The sequence below is a fragment of the Schistocerca americana genome, chromosome X (genome assembly GCF_021461395.2).
Source record: "Schistocerca americana isolate TAMUIC-IGC-003095 chromosome X, iqSchAmer2.1, whole genome shotgun sequence".
Lineage (NCBI taxonomy): Eukaryota > Metazoa > Arthropoda > Insecta > Orthoptera > Acrididae > Schistocerca > Schistocerca americana.
Genome location: NC_060130.1, coordinates 623,368,380 through 623,391,147, shown reverse-complemented (window position 1 = coordinate 623,391,147; position 22,768 = coordinate 623,368,380). Strand labels below are relative to the sequence as shown.

Sequence of the window (22,768 nt, the reverse complement as noted above, 5' to 3'; positions counted from 1 at the left end):
TTCGAACAGGTTTACGCTGTAGTCATCACCATCCAATTTATCCTTGGTTTTACGAAATTCCTTACGATATCCCTGTGATTATGTTTCCCTATACTCAGCAGCATTATAACCGAACAATCCTTTAGAGCTATTGATCCGATCTGCTACATCGTTTGTTTATATTGAGATGTGACATTCATCGTTCATTGTCCGCATCTCGTGGTCGTGCGGTAGCGTTCTCGCTTCCCACGCCCGGGTTCCCGGGTCCGATTCCCGGCGGGGTCAGGGATTTTCTCTGCCTCGTGATGACTGGGTGTTGTGTGCTGTCCTTAGGTTAGTTAGGTTTAAGTAGCTCTAAGTTCTAGGGGACTGATGACCATAGATATTAAGTCCCATAGTGCTCAGAGCCATTTGAACCATTTTTTTTTTCATCGTTCATTATAACGTAGAATGTTCTATCAGTTAAATACCCTTGGACCAAAGACGTAAAATGATTCAGATGTTGTTGTGGTCTTCAGTCCTGAGACTGGTTTGATGCAGCTCTCCATGCTACTCTATCCTGTGCAAGCTTCTTCATCTCCCAGTACCTACTGCAACCTACATCCTTCTGAATCTGCTTAGTGTATTCACCTCTTGGCCTCCCTCTACGATTTTTACCCTCCACGCTGCCCTCCAATACTAAATTGGTGATCCCTTGATGCCTCAGAACATGTCCTACCAACCGATCCCTTCTTCTAGTCAAGTTGTGCCACAAGCTCCTCTTCTCCCAAATTCTATTCAATACCCCCTCATTAGTTATGTGATGTACCCATCTAATATTCAGCATTCTTCTGTAGCAGCACGTTTCGAAAGCTTCTATTCTCTTCTTCTCCAAACTATTTATCGTCCAAATTTCACTTCCATACATGGCTTCACTCCATACAAATACTTTCAGAAACGTCTTCCTGACACTTCAATCTATACTCGATGTTAACAAATTTCTCTTCTTCAGAAACGCTTTCCTTGCCACTGCCAGTCTACATTTTATATCCTCTCTACTTCGACCATCATCAGTTATTTTTCTCCCCAAATAGCAAAACTCCTTTGCTACTTTAAGTGTCTCATGTCCTAATCTAATTCCCTCAGCATCTCCCGACTTAATTCAACTACATTCCATTATCCTCGTTTTGCTTTTGTTGATGTTCATCTTATACCCTCATTTCAAGACACTGTCCATTCCGTTCAACTGCTCTTCCAAGTCCTTTGCTGTCTCTGACAGAATTACAATGTCATCGGCGAACCTCAAAGTTTTTATTTCTTTTCCATGGATTTTAATACCTACTCAGAACTTTTCTTTTGTTTCCTTTATTGCTTGCTCAATATACAGATTGAATAACATCGGGGATAGGCTACAAACCTGTCTCACTCCCTTCCCAACCACTGCTTCCCTTTCATACCCCTCGACTCTTATAACTGCCATCTGGTTTCTGTACAAATTGTAAATAGCCTTTCGCTCCCTGTATTTTACCCCTGCCACCTTCAGAATTTGAAAGAGAGTATTCCAATCAACATTGTCAAAAGCTTTCTCTAAGTCTACAAATGCTAGAAACGTAGGTTTGCCTTTCCTTAATCTTTCTTCTAAGGTAAGTCGTAGGGTCAGTATTGCCTCACGTGTTCCAACATTTCTACGGAATCCAAACTAATCTTCCCCGAGGTCGGCTTTTTTCAATATTATCATTCGTCTGTAAAGAATTCGCGTTATTATTTTGCAGCTGTGACTTATTAAACTGATAGTTCGGTAATTTTCACATCTGTCAACACCTGCCTTCTTTGGGATTGGAATTATTATATTCTTCTTGAACTCTGAGGGTGTTTCGCCTGTCTCATACATCTTGCTCACCAGATGGTAGAGTTTTGTCAGGACTGGCTTTCCCCTGGCTGTCAGTAGTTCAAATGGAATGTTATCTACTCCGGGGGCCTTGTTTCGACTCAGGTCTTTCAGTGCTCTGTCAAACTCTTCACGAAGTATCATATCTCCCATTTCATCTTCATCTACATCCTCTTCCATTTCCATAATATTGCCCTCAAGTACATCGCCCTTGTATAGACCCTCTATATACTCCTTCCACCTTTCTGCTTTCCCTTCTTTGCTTAGAACTGGGTTTCCATCAAAGGTCTTGATATTCATGCAAGTGGTTCTCCTTTCTCCAAAGGTTTCTTTAATTTTCTTACCCCTAGTGAGATAAGCCTCTACATCCTTACATTTGTCCTCTAGCCATCCCTGCTTAGCCATTTTGCACTTCCTGTCGATCTCATTTTTGAGACGTTTGTATTCATTTTTGCCTGCTTCATTTACTGCATTTTTATATTTTCTCCTTTCATCAATTAAATTCAATATTTCTTCTGTTACCCAACAGTTTCTACTAGCCCTCGTCTTTTTACCTATTTGATCCTCTGCTGCCTTCACTATTTCATCCCTCAAAGCTACCCATTCTTCTTCTACTGTATTTCTTTCCCCCATTCCTGTCAATTGTTCCCCTATGCTCTCTCTGAAACTCTGTACAACCTCTGGTTCTTTCAGTTTATCGAGGTCCCATCTCCTTAAATTCCCACCTTTTTGCAGTTTCTTCAGTTTTAATCTACATTTCATAATCAATACATTGTGGTCAGAGTCCACATCTCCCCCTGGAAATGTCTTACAATTTAAAACCTGGTTCCTAAATCTCTGTCTTACCATTATATAATCTATCTGATATCTTCTAGTATCTCCAGGGTTCTTCCATGTATACAACCTTCTTTCATGATTCTTAAACCAAGTGTTAGCTATGATTTAGTTATGATGTTTGAGATAGGATGGTTTTATAATTCTTCAGCTTTATGTGCAGTTTACCGGACATGCATGTGTGTGAATTCCTATGGGACCAAACCGCTGAGGTCATCGGTCCCGGACATGTATGACAAGGGGTCTTAGTATTAACAGCGGCTGGCATTCCAAACATGAAAGTAGATCAGACGATCATGGCAGTGGAAAGTTTGTGCATTATCAATAAAAAAAAGGTGACGAAAGTCATGGGATAGCGACATGCACATATACAGATGGTGGTACAGGGTACAAAAGGGTAGTGAATTGGCGGAGGTGTCATTTGTACTCAGTTGATTCGTGTGAAAACGTTTCCGACTCGATTACGGCTGCACGACGGGAATTAACAGACTTTGAACGTGGAATGGTAGTTGGAGCTAGACCTTTGGGACATTCAATTTCGGAAATTGTTAGGGAATTCAGTATTCGGAGATCTACAGTGTCGAGAATAGCAAATTTCAGGCATTATCCGTTAGGTTACTGCTGCGAAATTTGGTGTTAGTCGGTTACGGCTGCAGACGACCGACGCGAAAGCCTTTGCTACCAGTACGACATCGCCTGCAGCGCGTCTCGTGACCATATCTGTTGGACCCTAGACGACTGAAAACCGTGGCCTAGTCAAATGAGCCACCATTTCAATTGGTAAGAGCTAATGGCAGGGTTCGAGTATGGCGCAGACCCCACGACGCCATGGACCAAAGTTGTCAACAAGGCATTGTGCAAGCTCGTTAGGGCTCCATAACAGAGTGGGCTGTATTTACAAGGAGTGTACTGGGTCCTCTGGTCCAACTGAATCGATCATTGACTGGAAATGGTTATGTTTGGCTAATTGCAGACCATCTGCAGCCATTTATGGATCACATGATCCCCTACAACGATGAAATTTTTATGGATGACAATGCGCCATGTCAGAACATTCTGGAAAATTTGAGCGATTGATTTGACTTCCCAGATCGCCCGACGTGAATCCCATGTAAGATGTATGGAACACAATCGAGAGGTCAGTTCGTGGACAAAATCCTTTGCTGGTAATACTTTCGCCGTTATGGACGGCTGTAGTGGCAGTATGGCTCCATATTTGTGCGTGGGACGTGCACTGACTTGTTGAGGCCACTCCACGTCTAGTCGCTGCACTACTCAGGGAAAAAGGTGGTATCCCGTAACTTTTGACACCTGAGTATAGTGTTAATCGGACGTGCCTAGCTGGAAATACGAGTAGCTCCCACAACAAATCATATTGCTCCAGCACAGAGGACCGCTATCCATTTCTGTGTCTGTGTTGTGACCTGACTCCAGCCTAGGCTTTGCTGATTATAAATGAATTTATGAAGTACCATTACTAAAGGAACGTATTGGTAAGCTACTATTTGCAACTGCACAGTACTGATTGGTATTTTTCACACTAAGAACCATTATTTGTGATGCATCCTATGTCATACGCTTTTGTGTGGTGCAAACTGTGTAACAGTGTTCTGTAACGTGTCCACTGGGTTAGAAGAAGGCAGCATTGTGCATCCACAAGCTAGGAAGCAGATTGCCGAGTTTTAAAATCTGATGGGATAACTGCATTTAACAACAATTCGGTTGCCGTAGTGGTTAACTTACATGTAGACTATGTGAAACTCCGTTACGCAGACCTCTGCAGTCAAATTACCGAATTTATAAAGTGGCTGGCTAAGGATGAAGATAGTATTAGGGTACGATTTTTATCTACAGTATTTGCCTCTACAGAAACAATCAATAACACAGTCGAATTAAAGGGTAATGCACAGATACAAAACTTACGACTGACTGACAAGGGATCAAATACCGAGACTTTCTGATCCATAGAACGACACTTTCCAGCACAGTTATCTGATGGAGCTGTCAGAACTGCTGTGGTCGGGGGCTATTAATAGTACCGTATCTGTGTGAACGACATGTCAGCGCTGCGGATCTATAGTAATGCGACCGAAGTCTGTTTGCAGGAAATGCCCTGCTGTGAAAAACTATGTTAAGGTTAAATGTAGGAGGTTATTGGAGTTTTCTGTCTCCTTTGATTTTACTTTAACATACGGTCCTAAGAACTGATGGATGGCGCTAGATCATCATCAGCACGTTCGTACCTAGGACCCGTGGCTCTACCCTCCATTCGATCCCTGCGAAACCCTACATTTCAGCAGAATAATGCATGACCGCATGTTGCAGGTCCTGTACGGGCCTTTCTGCATACAGAAAACGTTCGACTGCTGCCCTAGCCAGCACATTCTCCAGATCTCTCACCAATTGAAAACGTCTGGTCAATGGTGGCCGAGCAACTGGCTCGTCACAATACGCCAGTCACTACTCTTGATGAACTGTGGTATCGTGTTGAAGCTGCATGGGCAGCTGTACCTGTACACGCAATCCAAGGTCTGTTTGACTCAATGCCCAGGCATATAAAGGCCGTTATTTCGGCCAGAGGTGATTATTCTGGGTACTGATTTCTCAGGATCTATGCACCCAAATTGCGTCAAAATGTAATCACATGTCAGTTCTAATATAATATATCTGTCCAATGAATAGTTGTTTATCATCTGCATTTCTTCTTGATTTATCAATTTTAATGGCCAGTAGTGTATGAAACACATATTGTAGGCAGATTTTAAGGGTCACAACTCAACAACATTGAAGCATTTCACATGGTCGAGAGTGCGGAGTGGAGCAGACATTGTCGGCAGAAGGAGAGATAGCGCAGTGCCTCAGCCCCCGCTGGTAGGCAGCAAACGGGTCCCAGAGAACTCAAACGCATGCTGTGTTCAGAGGCAGATGATCGGCCAAGAAATCTCGAGCTAAAACATTGTTGAACCAAACTGTTATTACCAATGTGACAGAAAGCGAAATATATTGTCGATTCGCTCGAATTACACTCATAGCTTCAGCACCGAGAGGAAAGGGGCGATAAAAAATTTGTCAACGTGTGCTTTCGGTCGCCAGACGTCATATTAGCTAGTCTCGCGTTTTACCTCAAGACTACAGTCGTAGTCAAGAGTAATGTACAAAGACTGCAGTCAAGACCTCCTCTGGGACGTGCTGCAGTCTACAATGTTGCCAGATCGAGTATATTGCCGGACATAGGATTCTGAGAGGAGCACGACTGTATTGTCCACCTTACGTGAACGACTCAGCGGTCAATTTTTTGGTCTAAGACTGTATCTACAACACATATTGCATGCTGAAGTCCCAAAAGAATTAAAAAAACAAAAGTAGTTTATGAGAACAACGTTAACTATAGCGTTCGAAGTATTCATAGTATTGTATACGTGTGTGTAAACGCCTTCCAATGCCCACTCAAGGAAGACAAGGATACACAGTCTAGCTTCATTATTACAAATGCACCTCAGTTTGTGGATGAACTCAGACTTAGGTTGGCAATCATTTTGAATATTTAGCAGTACTGTACCCATCGGTGTTAAACTCGTTTTCAACCAATGATCCCACAGCTGCAGGAACACTCCTTGAGATACCTCTTAGACAAAACACTTACGCAGTGCTATCAGACGAAAAGATCAACCTGATACAAACTGTGGGAAGTTTGTTTTACAACCTTCGTACCTGGATAATGAGCTTTTTCCTATTTGAGAACCGAGCGAGGTGGCGCAGTGGTTAGCACACTGGACTCGCATTCGGGAGGACGACGGTTCAATCCCGCGTCCGGCCATCCTGATTTAGGTTTTCCGTGATTTCCCTAAATCACTCCAGGCAAATGCCGGGATGGTTCCTTTCAAAGGGCACGGCCGATTTCCTTCCCCATCCGCCCCTAATCCGATGAGACCGATGACCTCGCTGTCTGGTCTCCTCCTCCAAAAACCAACCAACCAACCTATTTGAGATATCTGTGAATGTTGCTGCTTAAGACGATTTAAGAAGAAACTAAATTCCTTCAGCTACGACAATGTTTAAAGAAATCATCTTAACGGCACTAAATCGTGGTTTGTGAATCGTTTACCGGCCGTACTCTGGCTCATTTCGCTGGTTGGAAGGCAAAAAGCTTACTGACAAACTTCAAAGAAGGAAAAGAGGGACGAAATATCTCCCACTGGAAGGTCATGTTGTTTTATTTAAATGATTACAAAATCAGGTAAAACGAAGTGTAAAGTCAATGAGTCGGATGCGAGTTTTGCAACTGTGAAATACTTTCCTACATTATAGAAACGAATATTAAAATTGAACTAATATTGCGAAAATTTTGTACTTGGATAGCTTTGAATGAAAATCTTTCTGTTTATTGCAAAGGAAAACAATTGATTTTCTAAAACATTGTCTGTCATACACAACTTGAAACAGGTCATATCGACCAAATCATATGGACGAACTGACAGCGACGTATATCGGAAGGCTGTAAGATCTCTTCCCGTTTGGTTTGACAGTACTCGACAGCCATTTCTAGGCGCAAGTAAATGATGAAAGGCAGCGCGTTTTTGTTATCGAGTAACGTCTTCATCAGTTACTTTAGTTTTAATGTAATCTACGAGTAATTGCTGATGTTTGATATTAACATGAAAAGGATTCCGTAGACAGGGAAAGAACCTGTTCTTGGGCAACTGCTTCTATAATGACCAAAAGGCATTAAATGATCCTCAAGCACATGTGTTCCAGCAGCGGTATGAAGAAAATGATAGTAATAATGACGGTAATAATCGAATTAACCGGTAACTTCACACTTCACAGTGAATTTTTTCGAACTAAGAAATTTGCTGAATTTGTGAAAATTTCAAAATAGCTTCACATCGAGCCTATGATGCCTAGAAGAGTCTTTACATCCTGCTGACATGAGAATAGCATAATCTCCGCTTCAGAAGCTTGCTTCTACTTAACCATTTAATAGACTCGCATTTTTTCCACCGTGACTAATTTTGTAAGCTAAGCACATCATCCGTTACAGCACACTCCTGGGGCTGGGAAATGTGGCCACAATGGTCTGGTGGAACGAACTATCACAGGTGCAATGCGTGGGTTCGGTCATTTACTTTTAAGAGGCACAAACAGACTTAGTTTACCTCTGGTAACCTCAAGAGGAAGACGTTATAATCCATAATCCACATTAAACATCACGTTCCTTCATTACCAACTGGGCAGTGCCGGTTTACGTTGGGAAATGACATAGCGGAAGTCATGGTAAGCAGAAATACAGTCGCCAGTAAACTTACTTACATTAGAAAATTTTATTTTATTTGATGAACCGATAGCCATTCAAAGGAACAGGGCTCTTATTTTACTTGTACTTGATTGAACTAGAGACGTTGAAAAATTTGGTGCCGGACTGTGATTCGAATTCGTATCTCCTCTTTCGAGGATCTGAATCTCTCAGAAGAGTATAGTTCAATCATTTCGTTCCTTTTCCCAAGACTGCAATCTTCTCTAGGTCTCCTCCAAAGGTAAGTATGTGGGTCAGAATCCTGATGCAGTACAAAAATATCCATAATTTCATTTCAAGCCCTGTCACGTGCACACAGGCCTGCTAGTGAAAATTAACGTGCATTTTTAATGTCTGTTCAAGTGTTGCCAACAATCGCAATAGATGTCGTTATTTCTGGTCAAACACGCACACGTCTTACTGTTGGTGAGTAAGCAACTGATACTAACGCTATATCCGTGGATGCACGGTAGGTGTGCAGTTTGATTGTCGCTTAGGCACAAAAGTTTGTATCCTTATTTTAGATTCAAACACCTAGCAGCTGGTAAGAAAAACCGATACGAAACATTTGATTTTACTTAGTTAACAATCCGATTACGAGTTGGGTTCGTATCTCCGTCGCAGAACTTCACATCATGCACTTCACCTTTAAATGCATGCACACTTTGTTACTTCAGAATGGAGGTATATCAGACATCTTTTGTGGTTAGTTAACAGGGACGAAATGGTCTTGATAGGAGTCCCAGTATATTTCAAAAGTAGTCGTCTTTTATTTTCAGGTTTAGATTTGGTAATTGGTATTGGCAAAAATTTCCTCAATTCATGACTCTTCGTGGCTAGTCATCAATATGATATTATTAGATTAGATTACATTAGATTAATTCTTGTTCCATAGATCATGAATACGACATTTCGTAATGATGTGGAACGTGTCATTTTAATGAAAGATTTCTTTACATACCATGATTCAATTTCTTTACAACAATTTTTTACTCTCTCTCTTATTCTTTTTTATTTCTCTCTTTCTCTCTGTCACACACACACACACACACACACGCACACACACACATTCTTTTTTTTTTTTTTTTTTTTTTGTTGTTGTGCTCGACTATCGGCGAGGCACGAAAACATCAGTGAATGAGTTTCTTAGTTTTGAGTACACTTACTAAAGAAATATAAAAACAACTATGAGAGTTACTGATTTATGATGCTTAGTTTTCAGTCAGTTCTGAGTATTATTAGTAACTACGCTACAGTCCCTAAACCTAGTTACAGAAATGCGATCAGACGCATTACGTATTCCACGCCGTAGCAGCCGCGACTTGGAGACACCACCTATAGTCACTTCCCAGCCCGCTGTAGGATCACATCGGTTCGTCTTCTTCCTGCTGGTACTGTAACTGAGATTTGGCAACAAGGCAAGGTACGTTTGGCAACTCTGTGATCGACGAGTTATTTCCTGGTGTGCACGGAGTTTAGCCTCAAAGTTCACTTGATTTTACCTCTCATTTCCATTGAATAATCTGAGTTATTATCGCTTGAGATGTAAGAAAAGATTGTAAATTTACGGGTTTCAGCCCAGGAAAGTCGTTGCACGTGGAAATCGCAGCTAATCTCGTCCTTTAAATAGCGGTTTACGAGTTCTAGCCACTATTAGCCTTATAAGAGGGAGCTAAGACACATACCTCTTCACCAGCTCTGTGGTAACGTGCTGACCTGTAAAAAAAAAGCGTCTGTTATGATTTTTAGTTCCAGTCTCACTGAATGTAACGTTTTTATCCCTTCTGTGAAAGAGCTACAAGCAGTCAGTTCCAACATCGATAAGGAAATCACAAGAAAATACTTTCGGCTCATAGTGCAATGGTGAAAAACTTACAATGCTGCACAACAGGTAACGCCTCTTTCCGCTGCTGACAAGCAAATTTTGGGTTTCTAGGTATACATAACTTTATTTGTGAAATTCCACATTTGCATAACTCTTGAGTATGACACAGCATACCAATTAAACACAGACCCAATCAAAATCTAAGTGAGTAGTATTTTACTAATTCATGTAAATAGAGGCACGCTTGTGTACAGATACTCAATTTTATTAAAACAGACTTTCGTCGTAAGGTTATCGTGGGTAGTTTTATTTCATTTATTATAATACACTGCACAATTTTCGTAAGGTTTCCTTTAGTATTGTTAAAACAATAGTAAACATGAGAGAGAAATTAATCATCAACTATATATGCGAATTCTCTGATGTTATCAATAACAGTCTGACAATGCACATGCAGTTTATTGATTACATGGATGTAGAAAACTTGTTCTGAGTTAAAGCTGTCAAACAAGGTTTGAAGAAGAATAAAATGCCACTACCACACGACTGCTAATGTAGAAAATACTTTTCTGACGTATTTTGGCACGATGCGCTCTCCCCATACATATTACAAAAGTTTCGAGATGCATCTGCTGCCTGGTTGTCTATTAAACATGAAAAGAACAAAATGTCGCAGATGTTAGCCCTTTTTCCACATGTGACTATTTTTGGTTGAGAAGTGAGGGGAATTATGTTCGAAGTTCCACTAGATTGATAACTTCAGCAGACAGCGGAACTGCGTTTCAAAAAATGTGGCAGTGAATGTACTCGAACTCGTGGCATCTTGTCTACAGAGCACTACGCTTACCATTATCCTACTAGCTGACACCGAGCTACTGCACCTTCAGAACTCAACAATAATTCCTCCAGAACTTCTGCATTCCACAGTGCTGTGAGATAATGCATATGGCCGGGTCTAGACATCTGAGAGACAAACAGTTACAGCTTTTCTTTTGCACTGCACGACGTTTTCAACAAACAGATCGCGCAGTAGAGTAGTTCACGTGGAAAAGAACACTTCCTATTTAAATTTCTGCATCCTACACTGTTGGCAGTTCTGTGTGGGTGGCAATTACGTGATTTTATTTCAGTGATTACAAAATAGAGTCGAATGTGTGCACTGGGTAGCCAAGCCAGCTAGTTCATGGCGATTCGGTCAACCAAGTAAATGAATGTACTAAACACGCTGCAAACCACTACAGGGAGCCTGTGTGTCAAAATTCTCATCCAGTGTGGCGTTACAATAGAAAAATGAGCTAGTGAGAAGGGGATATGGTGGGCTGTTGGGTTCAATCCCACTTCTGCCGATGATTTTTGATAGGGAGAGAGAGATTCTATTCCCTTATGGCTACGCCAAGTGAAGAAGGTATAATGGCATTGTGGTCTGAAATTCACATTCAACATGATATTCCTTCTCTACCAAGTAGACATTAGGTTGAACCACAATAAAGTCAATCACCAGTAACCTTTCGTATACTAGTTATATATTTCTAGTGATTAAACAAATGCTATGTAGGGTCACAGGACACTTATTTCATCTTTTATTTGAGCTTCTGTGTGTCGATAAAATTGGTTCTGAACTAGGAATGCAACTCAGACCGCCCTTAACGCGGAATTTGATCCCTTCGTGACAATACAGCTCGGCTACAATTTGTTTGTTCAAAACTGCAGATTCCTCAACATCTTGTAACGGAACCTGTTAAAGGCTTTACTTAACCGAAGTATGCGATACCCTCCAAATTCAACCAGTTTAACGAGTATTTATGATTATAGAAAAGTTATTGTGTATGTTAACTGTGACTGCATAACATGTCTCCATAAACAGTCAACCCATTAAATTATACTGAATAACTGACCCACACAAAAGTTAATATCACTTGATCACTGATACAGCAAATGTCATCATGTAAAAACACTAAGTTCATCTTAAATAATTAACATGAAGTACGAAAAATAGTGGCCAACTTACGTATTTTGGATCTCCTTAAATAAAAATCACCCAGTGAAACCTATTTGTTCACTAGGACCGTTTTCACTCAGTATTCACGTGAACACTCCTATTTTAGACGAAAACCAATGTAATTCTTAATAATTCATGTTATTTACTTATTTATGCAAATTAGAGAAGTCAATTGACAAACTTATAAAAAACGGCCTTTTTGTAACAAAGAATTATTCTGTCAAGTCAACAAATCTGTCTGTCATTTTAATAACCTGTTAAATAATGTCACTCGATATAAATTAATAACTTTTCTGCACAAATTACGATAACAGATGTACATGTGACTTATAAACTAAACCTCTTTTTAGTAGTTCTTTGACAGGGTTATAAATACAAGCAGCAAGAAGAGTCGGGAGCGGAGTCTGAATGTCACTTTGGCAAAGTGTATGTGTGTTATTGTTCAAGGTAGATAAACATTGCAAAGAACATGTAAAAGAAGTGCTACTTTGTGTTGTGTCATTGTCTTTGGTGGATAGTGGAATTAAGATGGCCACCAGAGTAATAAATATTTGAAGTTTAAATATTTGTTGGTTTCGCTCATTATTTATCATCAAAAGCACATCAAAAACACGGGACCTCATCTTTTTACACCTAGACAACCAGATTTAGAGCCAGCATTAGCATCGAGACACAGCAACGATCCAGCAAGCAGCAGCGATTACCACAATGCATTTTAATGGCGCCAACCTAACATCAAGTGCTAACAAGTTCCGTAAATGGGAGTGAAATAGTGCGATTATAGCAATATCTACGACTAGGCGACCATTATAATCTCCACATATTGCGCGTGAATGGGTTCGAATCCTCGCCCGGCTCTAAGGATTTCATTACGTATTATCGAACTCTAGCATGAGAATACCTATCTGCTGGTAGATAATAATTTTGATTTTTAATGTATTTTCATTCGTTGTCAGCACTAACGAGCTGCTGGTGGAGAAAAATTCGGTAGCTGACGTCTCTTTGTGTGTAGTCAACAACGATATGTGTGGAGCTCTATTCCCAGTCAGTACTGAACCCTTCGTCATATTATTTCTAGTTCAAACATGCTCACATGTCGCTGCTAGTGCAACAAACCCATATTTAACGTTCGTTTTCTCTACAATATAACAGCGATAGGTGCTGGGTTGGAGTCCTGGGAAGGAAAAAACTAATGTTTCGTCTCGTCATTTCAGTTAAAACCTCTAGCTACTGCCGAGGAAATTCGATATATCACAGTTGATTGTGCTTCGATATCAATCCGATTAAGTTCTGGGTTCGAATCCCTGTCCAACACAAGGCTTTGCCTCACGGCATTTCAAGTAAGTTACTTGTGAAGAAGCAATATTTAGCATCTCTCGTAGTTCGTTAACAGGGACAATAGATGCTGGGTAGGAATTCGCGTCCGTTAAAAATGTTTGCGTTATGTAATTTAAAGTTGATATTTGTTAACTAATACTATCTAAAATCGAGGTATATCACTCTCGCTATGTCTAATGAGGAATGACTGTTAGTTTCCGTGAGTCACGAAAACAATCTGCATGACCTGGGTTTGAATCCATATGCAGAATGAGGCGGTTCGTGGTGTCATTTGAAGTTCATACGTATTCTCAACTAGCTGCTTGTGAATAGCTTAAGTTTTTAATGTCATTTTGTGTTAAATAATAAGTACGGTATGTCACCAGTGTTTAAATAAACATGCAAGTGAATACCTCTCCAAACCTTTCCCACAACTACAAACACCAGCGACGTGTGTTTGATAAACATACAGGCTGTGTCAGTGGGCTATCCAGTTTCAAGTTTAGGAAGAATGCTCTACAGTTTAACAGTCAGCAAATGGTTCAAATGGCTCTGAGCACTATGGGACTTAACTGCTGAGGTCATCAGTCCCCTAGAACTTAGAACTACTTAAACCTAACTAACCTAAGGACATCACACACATCCATGCCCGAGGCAGGATTCGAACCTGCGACCGTAGCGGTCGCGCGGTTCCAGACTGAAGCACCTAGAACCGCTCGGCCACTCCGGCTGGTGCGTAAACCCATTTGTCTTCAGATAGTTTACAGTACGCACAAGAATTTGCATGATGTTATCTAACGTTACTGATTTTGCACAAAGCGCCTCTCGATGTAGAATGCAGTAACTTCCGTATAGCGTATCTTCTGTGACTGTGAATCCTCTACTGATGGCGTCGCACTGTTGTCACTGACGTTAACCGATTCCAGTCCATAGCGACACCATCAAACGCTTTCTCGACAGCTTGGAATATGGCTACACTCGACGTAGTCCCTTTCAACGGCACTAAGTCCAAAGCGTCCTCTGTTACACGCAGAGCGTTATGGACACCTCGTATGTGTCTCACTGCCAGAGCTGCATCTTTAAGATTTGCTTTTCGTGGGACACAGAAGTTCTGCATCATGAATGAGACAGTCTTTTACAGACTTCCCTTCGAAAAACGGTTTCCTGGAGCCCACTGTTCTTAATGCAGTTTTGAAACTTACTCGCAATGCACAGGGACTGTGACTGTCCTTCTGGAAAATTAAAAACAGCAAGCAGTACAGAAAAAAGAGAAACGACTGTAACACAAGAAAAGAAGACTTCAAGAGGTATCAGTTATTAAGACTTACATTAAAATCTTTTTGATATGCCTCATCCATTTTCTTAAGCTTAATTTGGTTTGCCGTTCGTCACTGTTCAATACACTAACCTCGTCTTTATGAAATGAGTTGCGATGTCTTTCAGACCGCCAATTATTCGGTGGCACAGCAAACACTGTGAGTTTTCACCCCCTGCTGTAAAGAAGAATTGAAGTTTCCAGTCGTGTTTAAATGACTCCCGTTCATTGCTTTTTTTTGCAATACTCGACATTTCTCAGCACGTCTCAAGTAAGGCCACAATCCCCAGAGGGGCGCAACACTGGGCGTACTTCGGTCCTCCTGGTAAACGTGAACAAGGAAGCGGAACCGTCGCCATTCATTTGGTATACGTGTCTAATGACAGATGTCGCTGTTCCGCTTTGCCCGCTGGCTGAGACGTGCGCACCTGTTCCGCACTTCCGCATTTTTCCAGTGTGCAGCATTCGGCCGGCCCTGCTATAAAGGTATACACTACTGGTCATTGAAATTGCTACACCACGAAAATGTCGTGCTACAGACGCGAAATTTAACCGACAGGATGAAGATGCTGTGATATGCAAATGATTAGCTTTTCAGAGCATTCACACAAGGTTGGCGCCGGTGGTGAAACCTACAACGTGCTGACATGAGGAACGTTCCCAACCGATTTCTCATACACAAACGGCAGTTGACCGGCGTTGCCTGGTGAAACGTTGTTATGATGCCTCGTGTAAGGAGGAGAAATGCGTACCATCACGTTTCCGACTTTGATAAAGGTCGGATTGTAGCCTATCGCGATTGCGGTTTATCGTATTACGACTTTGCTGCTCGCGTTGGTCGAGATCCAATGACTGTTAGCAGAATATGGAATCGGTGGGTTCGGGAGGGTAATACGAACCGCCGTGCTGGATCCCAACGGCCTCGTATCACTAGCAGTCGAGATGACAGGCATCTTATCCGCATCGCTGTAACGGATCGTGCAGCCACATCTCGATCCCTTAGTCAACAGACGGGGACGTTTGCAAGACAACAACCATCTGCACGAACAGTTCGACGACGTTTTGTAGCAGCATGGACTATCAGCTCGGAGGCCATGGCTGCGGTTACCCTTGACGCGGAATCACAGACAGTAGCGCCTGCGATGGTGTACTCAACGACGAATCTGGGTGCACGAATGGCAAAACGTCATTTTTTCGGATGAATCCAGGTTATGTTTACAGCATCATGATGGTCGCATCCGTGTTTGGTGACATCGTGGTGAACGCACATTGGAAGCGTGTATTCGTCATCGCCACACTGGCGTATCACCCGGCGTGATGGTATAGGGCGCCATTGGTTACACGTCTCGGTCACCTCTTGTTCGCATTGACGGCACTTTGAACAGTGGACGTTACATTTCAGATGTGTTACGACCCGTGGCTCTACCCTTCATTCGATCCCTGCGAAACCCTACATTTCAGCAGGATAATGAACGACCGCATGTTGCAGGTCCTGTACGGGCCGGCTACATTCAGCACACTACCCATCATTTTGAACTTGGGGAAGTGGATTTTCTTACCCTTTTGGGTAGATGGAGTGGAGGAGGTGCAGTTTAGGGGGAAATGAGGGCTCCTGATATTTGCCTTGACATGACATGATTCTGTATGACATATTTGTTGACCATCTTGAACTTAGGGTGACAATTTATTTAAATGGTGACGTCGGAGAGGAATCACTTAACTTGGGACAGACAGTATACAATTCCACAGTGACCCAGTTGCTATAAATAGCCCTACAGGTCTCTGTGGATAAGTTACGCTATGTAATCAAAAGTATCCGGACACCTGACTGAAAATGACTTACAAGTTCGAGGCATCCTCCATCGGTAATGCTGATATTCAATATAGTGTTGGCCACCCTTAGCCATGATGACAGCTTCCACTCTCGCAGGCACACGTTCAATCAGGTTCTGGAAGATTTCTTGGGGAATGGCAGCCCATTCTTCATGGATTGCTGCACTGAGGAGAGGTATCGATGTCGGTCGGTAAGGCCTGCCACAAAGTCGGCGTTCCAAAACATCCCAAAGGTGTTCTGTAGGATTCAGGTCAGGACTCTGTTCAGGCCAGTCCATTACAGGGATGTTATTGTGGTTGAACCAATCCGCCACAGGCCGTGCATTATGAAAAGGTTCTCGATCGTGTTGAAAGATGCAGTCACCATCCCGAATTGCTCTTCAACAGTGGGAAGCAAGAGGGTGCTTCAAAACACGACCACACCATAACACCAAGGCCTCCGAATTTTTCTGTTGGCACTACACACTCTGGCAGATGACATTCATCGGGTATTCTTCATACTCACACCCGGCTATCGGATCGCCACATTGTGTGCCGTAATTCGTCACGCCACACAAAGTTTTTCCACTGTTCAATCGTCCAATGTTTACGCTCCTTACACCAAGTGAGGCGTCGTTTGGCATTTACTGGCGTGATATGTGGCTTATGAGCAGCCGCTCGACCATAAAATCCAAGTTTCCTCACCTCCCGACTAGCTGTCATAGTACTTCCAGTGGATCCTGATGCTGTTTGGAATTCCTATGTGATGGCCTGGATAGATGTGTGCCTATTACAAATTACGACCCTCTTCAACTGTCTGCAGTCTCTGTCAGTCGACAGACGAGGTCGGCCTGTACGCTTTTGTGCTGTATGTGTCCCTTCATATTTCCACTTCACTATCACATCAGAAACAGTGGACCTAGGGATGTTTAGGAGTGTGGAAATCTCGTGTACAGACGTGTGACCTAAGTGACACCCAATCACCTGACCACATTCAAAGCCTGTGAGTTCCATGAAGCACCCCATTCTGCTCTCTCACGATGTCTAATGACTACTGAGGTCGCTGATATAGAGTACCTGGCAGTAGGTGGCAGCACAAGACACCAAATATGAAAATCTTATGTTTCAGGGGAGTGTCCGGATACTTTTCATGACATAGTGTACTTCCCGTCCCGTCTAAAGCATGTCATCTATGACCTTTTGTCTTAGAATTTTGGATTCTGGTATCATAGACCTGCACAATATTGCGGGTCATCCATCTTGGATTCTGATGTCATACTGAGTCTGCGCCAGTATCCCAGATTCATCATCTCGGTTTATGACGTCATAGAGCTTTGCCACTATACCCCAATCGCCATATTCGGGCACCATTTTGGATTTTCGAATTTCTTACCAATTTATGCTTCAGACAACAGCCCTACTTACACAGAAGTATGGGACAACCTCGCCATAATTTGAATTTTCCACCACTTTACTCTTGCATAGGACAATTGGCCTTTGTCAGAGGCTTGGATGGAGGAGGGGTGGGGAATACTATGACGTCATTGGTGATCTACTCTGTGTCTGAATGCACTCAGTATCTGCTATTGCACGTGGAACTCTCCCTATACATATAAATATTGGTAGGAGTTGGATATACAAAAATAGATCCTGTGCAGGAAAGTGTCATTTCTTACATTTTAATTTTAATAGCGTCGCTTTCCAGACAACTAAGAGGCCTGAAACATCTCTCACAAACATTACAGAAATCCCATTGGGACATTGAAATCCACTAGTACAGTAGGCTGCATCCTGTTTGGACAAGTTGTCATTCAGTTCAAATGGTTCAAATGGCTCTGAGCCCTATGGGACATAACTTCTTAGGTCATCAGTCCCCTAGAACTTAGAACTACTTAAACCTAACTAACCTAAGGACATCACACACATCCATGCCCGAGGCAGGATTCGAACCTGCGACCGTAGCAGTCCCGCGGCTCCGGACTGCAGCGCCTAGAACCGTGTCATTCAGTTCTAAAATGGAATGAAGACGTATAAATGTGTCTGGAAGTGCACCAGCCGTGGTGGGGCTCACCACCCATAGCGGACAATAGGTGGCAAGCATCTGTCCCCATTCCAGGCTGCGTTACTTCAGGTATAGACACGCATCGTAAGGTTGAAAGGACCATCCACAGGTGTCATGCAAAGACAGTGGCATGCACCAGGTAACATCACATAGTCTAGCCACCTGTGGAACAGATAGCTTCCTGGAGCACAGAGCGTTCTATTGTGAATATGGTGCAGTACCTGTAGAACTTCAGTGTGCACACTGTTTGTTGGCTGGCAGCTGCGAAGTCATGAGTCAGCCCAACTGCGTGGTAGCACACCGAGGTGCAACTGGCTGCAAGGTTAAGAGTGACGACTGTTGTCATGCTGACTACCTGGCACAGTATAGTGCAGACGCTCTCTACTGTTCTGCCTACAGTCGTGTAAATAAAGATGCAATTGTTTCTATTCTGTCCTGCTACACACAGTGGTAACGGTTTCAAAAGCGTAAGTGAACTGCATAGTTTTGAACTTAGGTTCAAAAATGGTTCAAATGGCTCTGAGCACTATGGGACTTGGAACTACCTAAACCTAACTAACCTAAGGACATCACACACATCCATGCCCGAGGCAGGATTAGAACCTGCGACCGCAGCGGTCGTGCGGTTCCAGACTGCAGCGCCTTTAACCACTCGGCCACTCCGGCCGGCTTTGAACTTAGGGAAGGAGGTAGGGCGGGGAGTTTAAATGTGCAATCTGTCACTGTATTGGGACATCAAAGGTATGGGGTAAATTGTTACATTACTTCGGCCTTAGAACATATGGTCTATTAGAATTTCCCACAAATTCAAGCTGAACTCTTGGGTTTTATATTTGTGACATGTGGCCTAGTTCCACTGTGTGGTTAGCAGAAAAATCAGTGGAGAACTTATGTTTTTGCAAAAGACCATTTTGCATGCTGTACTTATCAGAAGTGACCTGGCAACCATCCTGACAGTGCCCATGTGCCCAAGTCCACCATCTTGGATTCTATAATTAGCACATTTGATCTGGTAACAATGTACACTGTGCTCAGATCGCCATTTAGTATTGTATACCCCCACAATCTTTATTTACCAGCCAAGCCGGCTTTGCTTAGGTCAGACAGCTCGGATTTTTGAATATCCCACCAATAGGACGAGTTAACATTTTTAATTTTTTTTAATTTCTCACCAGTTTTTGCGTAGGTCAATTAGGCTCTTATCACAAATGTCCTGTAATGTCAGAGGGCTGAGTTGATGCCCATCATCTTATATTTTGTACTTATGCCAACTGGGCTATTTTTAATTTCCCAAAATTTTATACGCAGGGCAATTGGCCTAGGTTCACTGTGACGTCAGTGGAGAGGGGAGTGGCTGAGAAATCTGGCAGTAACACATGACATCATCCATGTCGTAATTGGCAATCTGGCCACAGTGCAGGTTGTGGTTGGATCGGCAAATCCCGTCTACTTCGTATGGGTCCTTTTTGTGTTTTAACTTCCACAAATGTCATTATAAAGAGACAATAAGATACGGTACGTTGTTGCAGCAGTCGAGCCACAGCCGCCTGTGCCGCGTGTTCCGTGGGCTGGTCTGCTGCAACGGTGGCCACTGCCTCTGCTCCCAGGGGCAAACAAGGCGTGCCTACCGCCAGATCCCGCATCTCATCCCCAGGGTAAGTCACGCTTTAAAACTGTCAAGATCTTTACCGAACTACTTGCTAAAAGTTTCTTCTCGTCTGTTTTCCAGAGCTTTTGTGGCGTCACACAAATTCCCAGTCGTGATCGCAGGCGGAGCCCACACCGTGTGGTGCTCGAGACAAATCACGTAACGTATTGCTCCGCAGACATCATCCGACACATTATGGGACAATCCCGCCTAATTCTTTGCTCTACTACACATGTAAAACCTGTTTAAAGCAATCTAAGCACTTTAATGAAAGATTCTGAGATGCAACCACTGTTCCAGAATATGTTCACGTAACAGTTCAATGTACCACCTCCAAGCGTTTACTAGCCACTCCCGCCAACAAGCACAACGACAAAACAGCTGAAAATCAATAAGAAAAGAAGTCGTAGAGAAGCGACACACTCAAATTTTCACGGCAAGAAATGAACTTTATTGGTATCAATTAATCCTATCCAAGTTCATCAAATTTATCGAACATCATCTCGAGCTGAATAATGGCTCGATGAGCTACTGTAGGGTCTCTTTTTACTGATAAGTCTACGCTCACTAATCCGCAATATTCAATTAGAAAAGTACCTAAGCAGAAATATGCACACACTCTGGAACGAAATTTCGAATGTTCTGTTGGCTTTCCGTGCAGGTAAAGTAACGTCTCTGATCAAGAAGTGTCGCTGATTCAATATTTCCGAAATGATAACCACTTTGAAACAAATTCTGTCCGAAGAGGTCAATAACTTGCCAAGTCAAGCCCACGAGAGCTGCCAGCCGACTCCCGATTTCACGAGGTACCAAACTGCTCCACGAAATTATTTAACATTTAGACCTTTCAGCCAATCTGAATCAGAAGCAGAATGTAGGCATTTTCATTAGCCATTTTCTGCTCCCAGTAGTAGAGTCTCTGTAACGTGCTGTTATTTCCTGACAGGACGTTAAGAACCTCTTCGTGAATGGGTATTAGGAAACACCAGGCATCGTAGGAAATCATAAATCCTTAAGCCAGCCATGTTGGCTCCAACTAAAACCAATTTAGGAGAGTTAGGGAAAGACCGGCCCATCATCTCCAGGCTGCAGAACTTCTTCATCCTCTATATACAGGTTCTGGCAGACACAATAGGCACCGCACGAGAACAACACAGGCACATCCAGAAATGATACGTGAGAGGTTAAATGTTTCTTGAGATGTTAAAACTACGAAGGGCGTTTCATATTGATTTACACTTTATTTTTTCCCATTAGCCTTGGCGTGCCATTTGACTCGTCGTTACAGTTGTAAGAACTCAGTACTTCGGTCGAATCACATGTGGCAGGACAATCATTGCACAGTACAGCTCATTTTCCCAACTGCTGTCATTGGAAAAATTTGTGGTAAGGTCTTATAGGACCAAACTACTTAGCTTAAATTAACTTACGCTATGGACAACACATACACCCATGCCCGAGGGAGGACTCTCGAACCTCCGACGGGGGGGGAGCCGCACGGACCTTGACAAGGCGCCCTAGACCGCCGCGCGGCTACCCCGCGGCCCTGCTATCATTACCTGAGCGGGACAACATGGAGTGTGATAATCAAAGACAGCGCTGGACGACATGGTTCCTGTGGAAGGAGGACTTAAACTTTGGGGATATTCACAAGCGATAGGTGGCAGTGTGTCTGGAGCGCGCAGCATCAAGAAAAGTGCATTTGCAGTTTGACAATGCTCGTCCCCACGCGAGTCGGAAAACCATCGCTGAAATGGTGTTCCTGGTACTTCCACACCTTCTGTTTTCACCTGACTTGGTCCCTTCTGATTAACGTCTACCCAGAGCTGTGAATAAACGTCTGCGCAGACATTTCACAGAATTCCAGGAACGGCGAGAAGCTGTCCTGCAGTGGGTGCGACAGGTCGGAAAAGTGGTTCATTGAGGGCGTACAGAAGTTATAGATGCAAAGTCATGGGAATACGGTGGATGCGGCAGTAGCTGGAACCCCATTTTAGCGACGGCAGCCGTTGTTTCCCAATTTCAACTGGTACGGGGACGACCTATGTCGTGTTACAGGAACAATTTTTCGTGATGGTGTACACACTCCTCACACTGCCACCAATTGTCTCTGATAGTCTTTGCTGAGCACGGATCAAACTTATAGTGCTTGCCTTGCCGCCTAGAACTAGACAAAAGTACTGCATACTGGAAATGAGTCAAATGGCGCACCATGAATGGTGGAAAGAAGCTTTTAAATCAATCTAGAACACCCTTCTTGTATGCTATGTCATTTGCCAGTCATATTCTTCCAATGAGCTCCACGAACTCACCTCACCTCACAGACCGACAAGGGAAGCATACACCCAGTGTGCCAAATATTGTTCTCATATTTCGAATGGTTGTAGTATGTATGTGGCTGTAACATATGCTGTTCTACTACAAGGACTCCACAACCATTTTCGAGAAATGTAGGTTCAAAGTTTTAGGAGCCTATTGAAAACCACGAGAGAGCGCCAGCTGGCGAGTAGCGGCGTTAGCGCAACCGATTAAACCCCTACTGCATTCGAGTCACGTCATTTTTTCACATCCAATATTCCAGCAAACACTTTTGTTGCTACAACCAAGTACACTGATGGGAAAAAATCGCAATACCAAAATAATTAATGTAGGGTACTAAAATTTAGGGAATACGTCTCTGTAGGTAAGGTCTTTAAGTGATCAACGTTGCAACATGACTCGTTAATGTAAGCGCGAGATTAGCCATTGCAAATGTGAAATGCTGGCACATTAATAACCGGTGTAACCGCCAGAATGTTGAATCCAAGCATGCAAACG

General features: G+C 42.8%; 1 protein-coding gene across 1 annotated transcript in view; it reads left to right on the top strand.

The window, feature by feature from the left end:
- The window catches only part of LOC124556207, a 186,320-nt gene that overhangs the window by 151,439 nt on the left and 12,113 nt on the right, over positions 1-22,768 (top strand). The window contains exon 6 of the mRNA XM_047130196.1: positions 19,833-19,958. Coding sequence (XP_046986152.1) covers positions 19,833-19,958 — 126 coding nt within the window. The remainder of the gene's footprint in view (positions 1-19,832; positions 19,959-22,768) is intronic.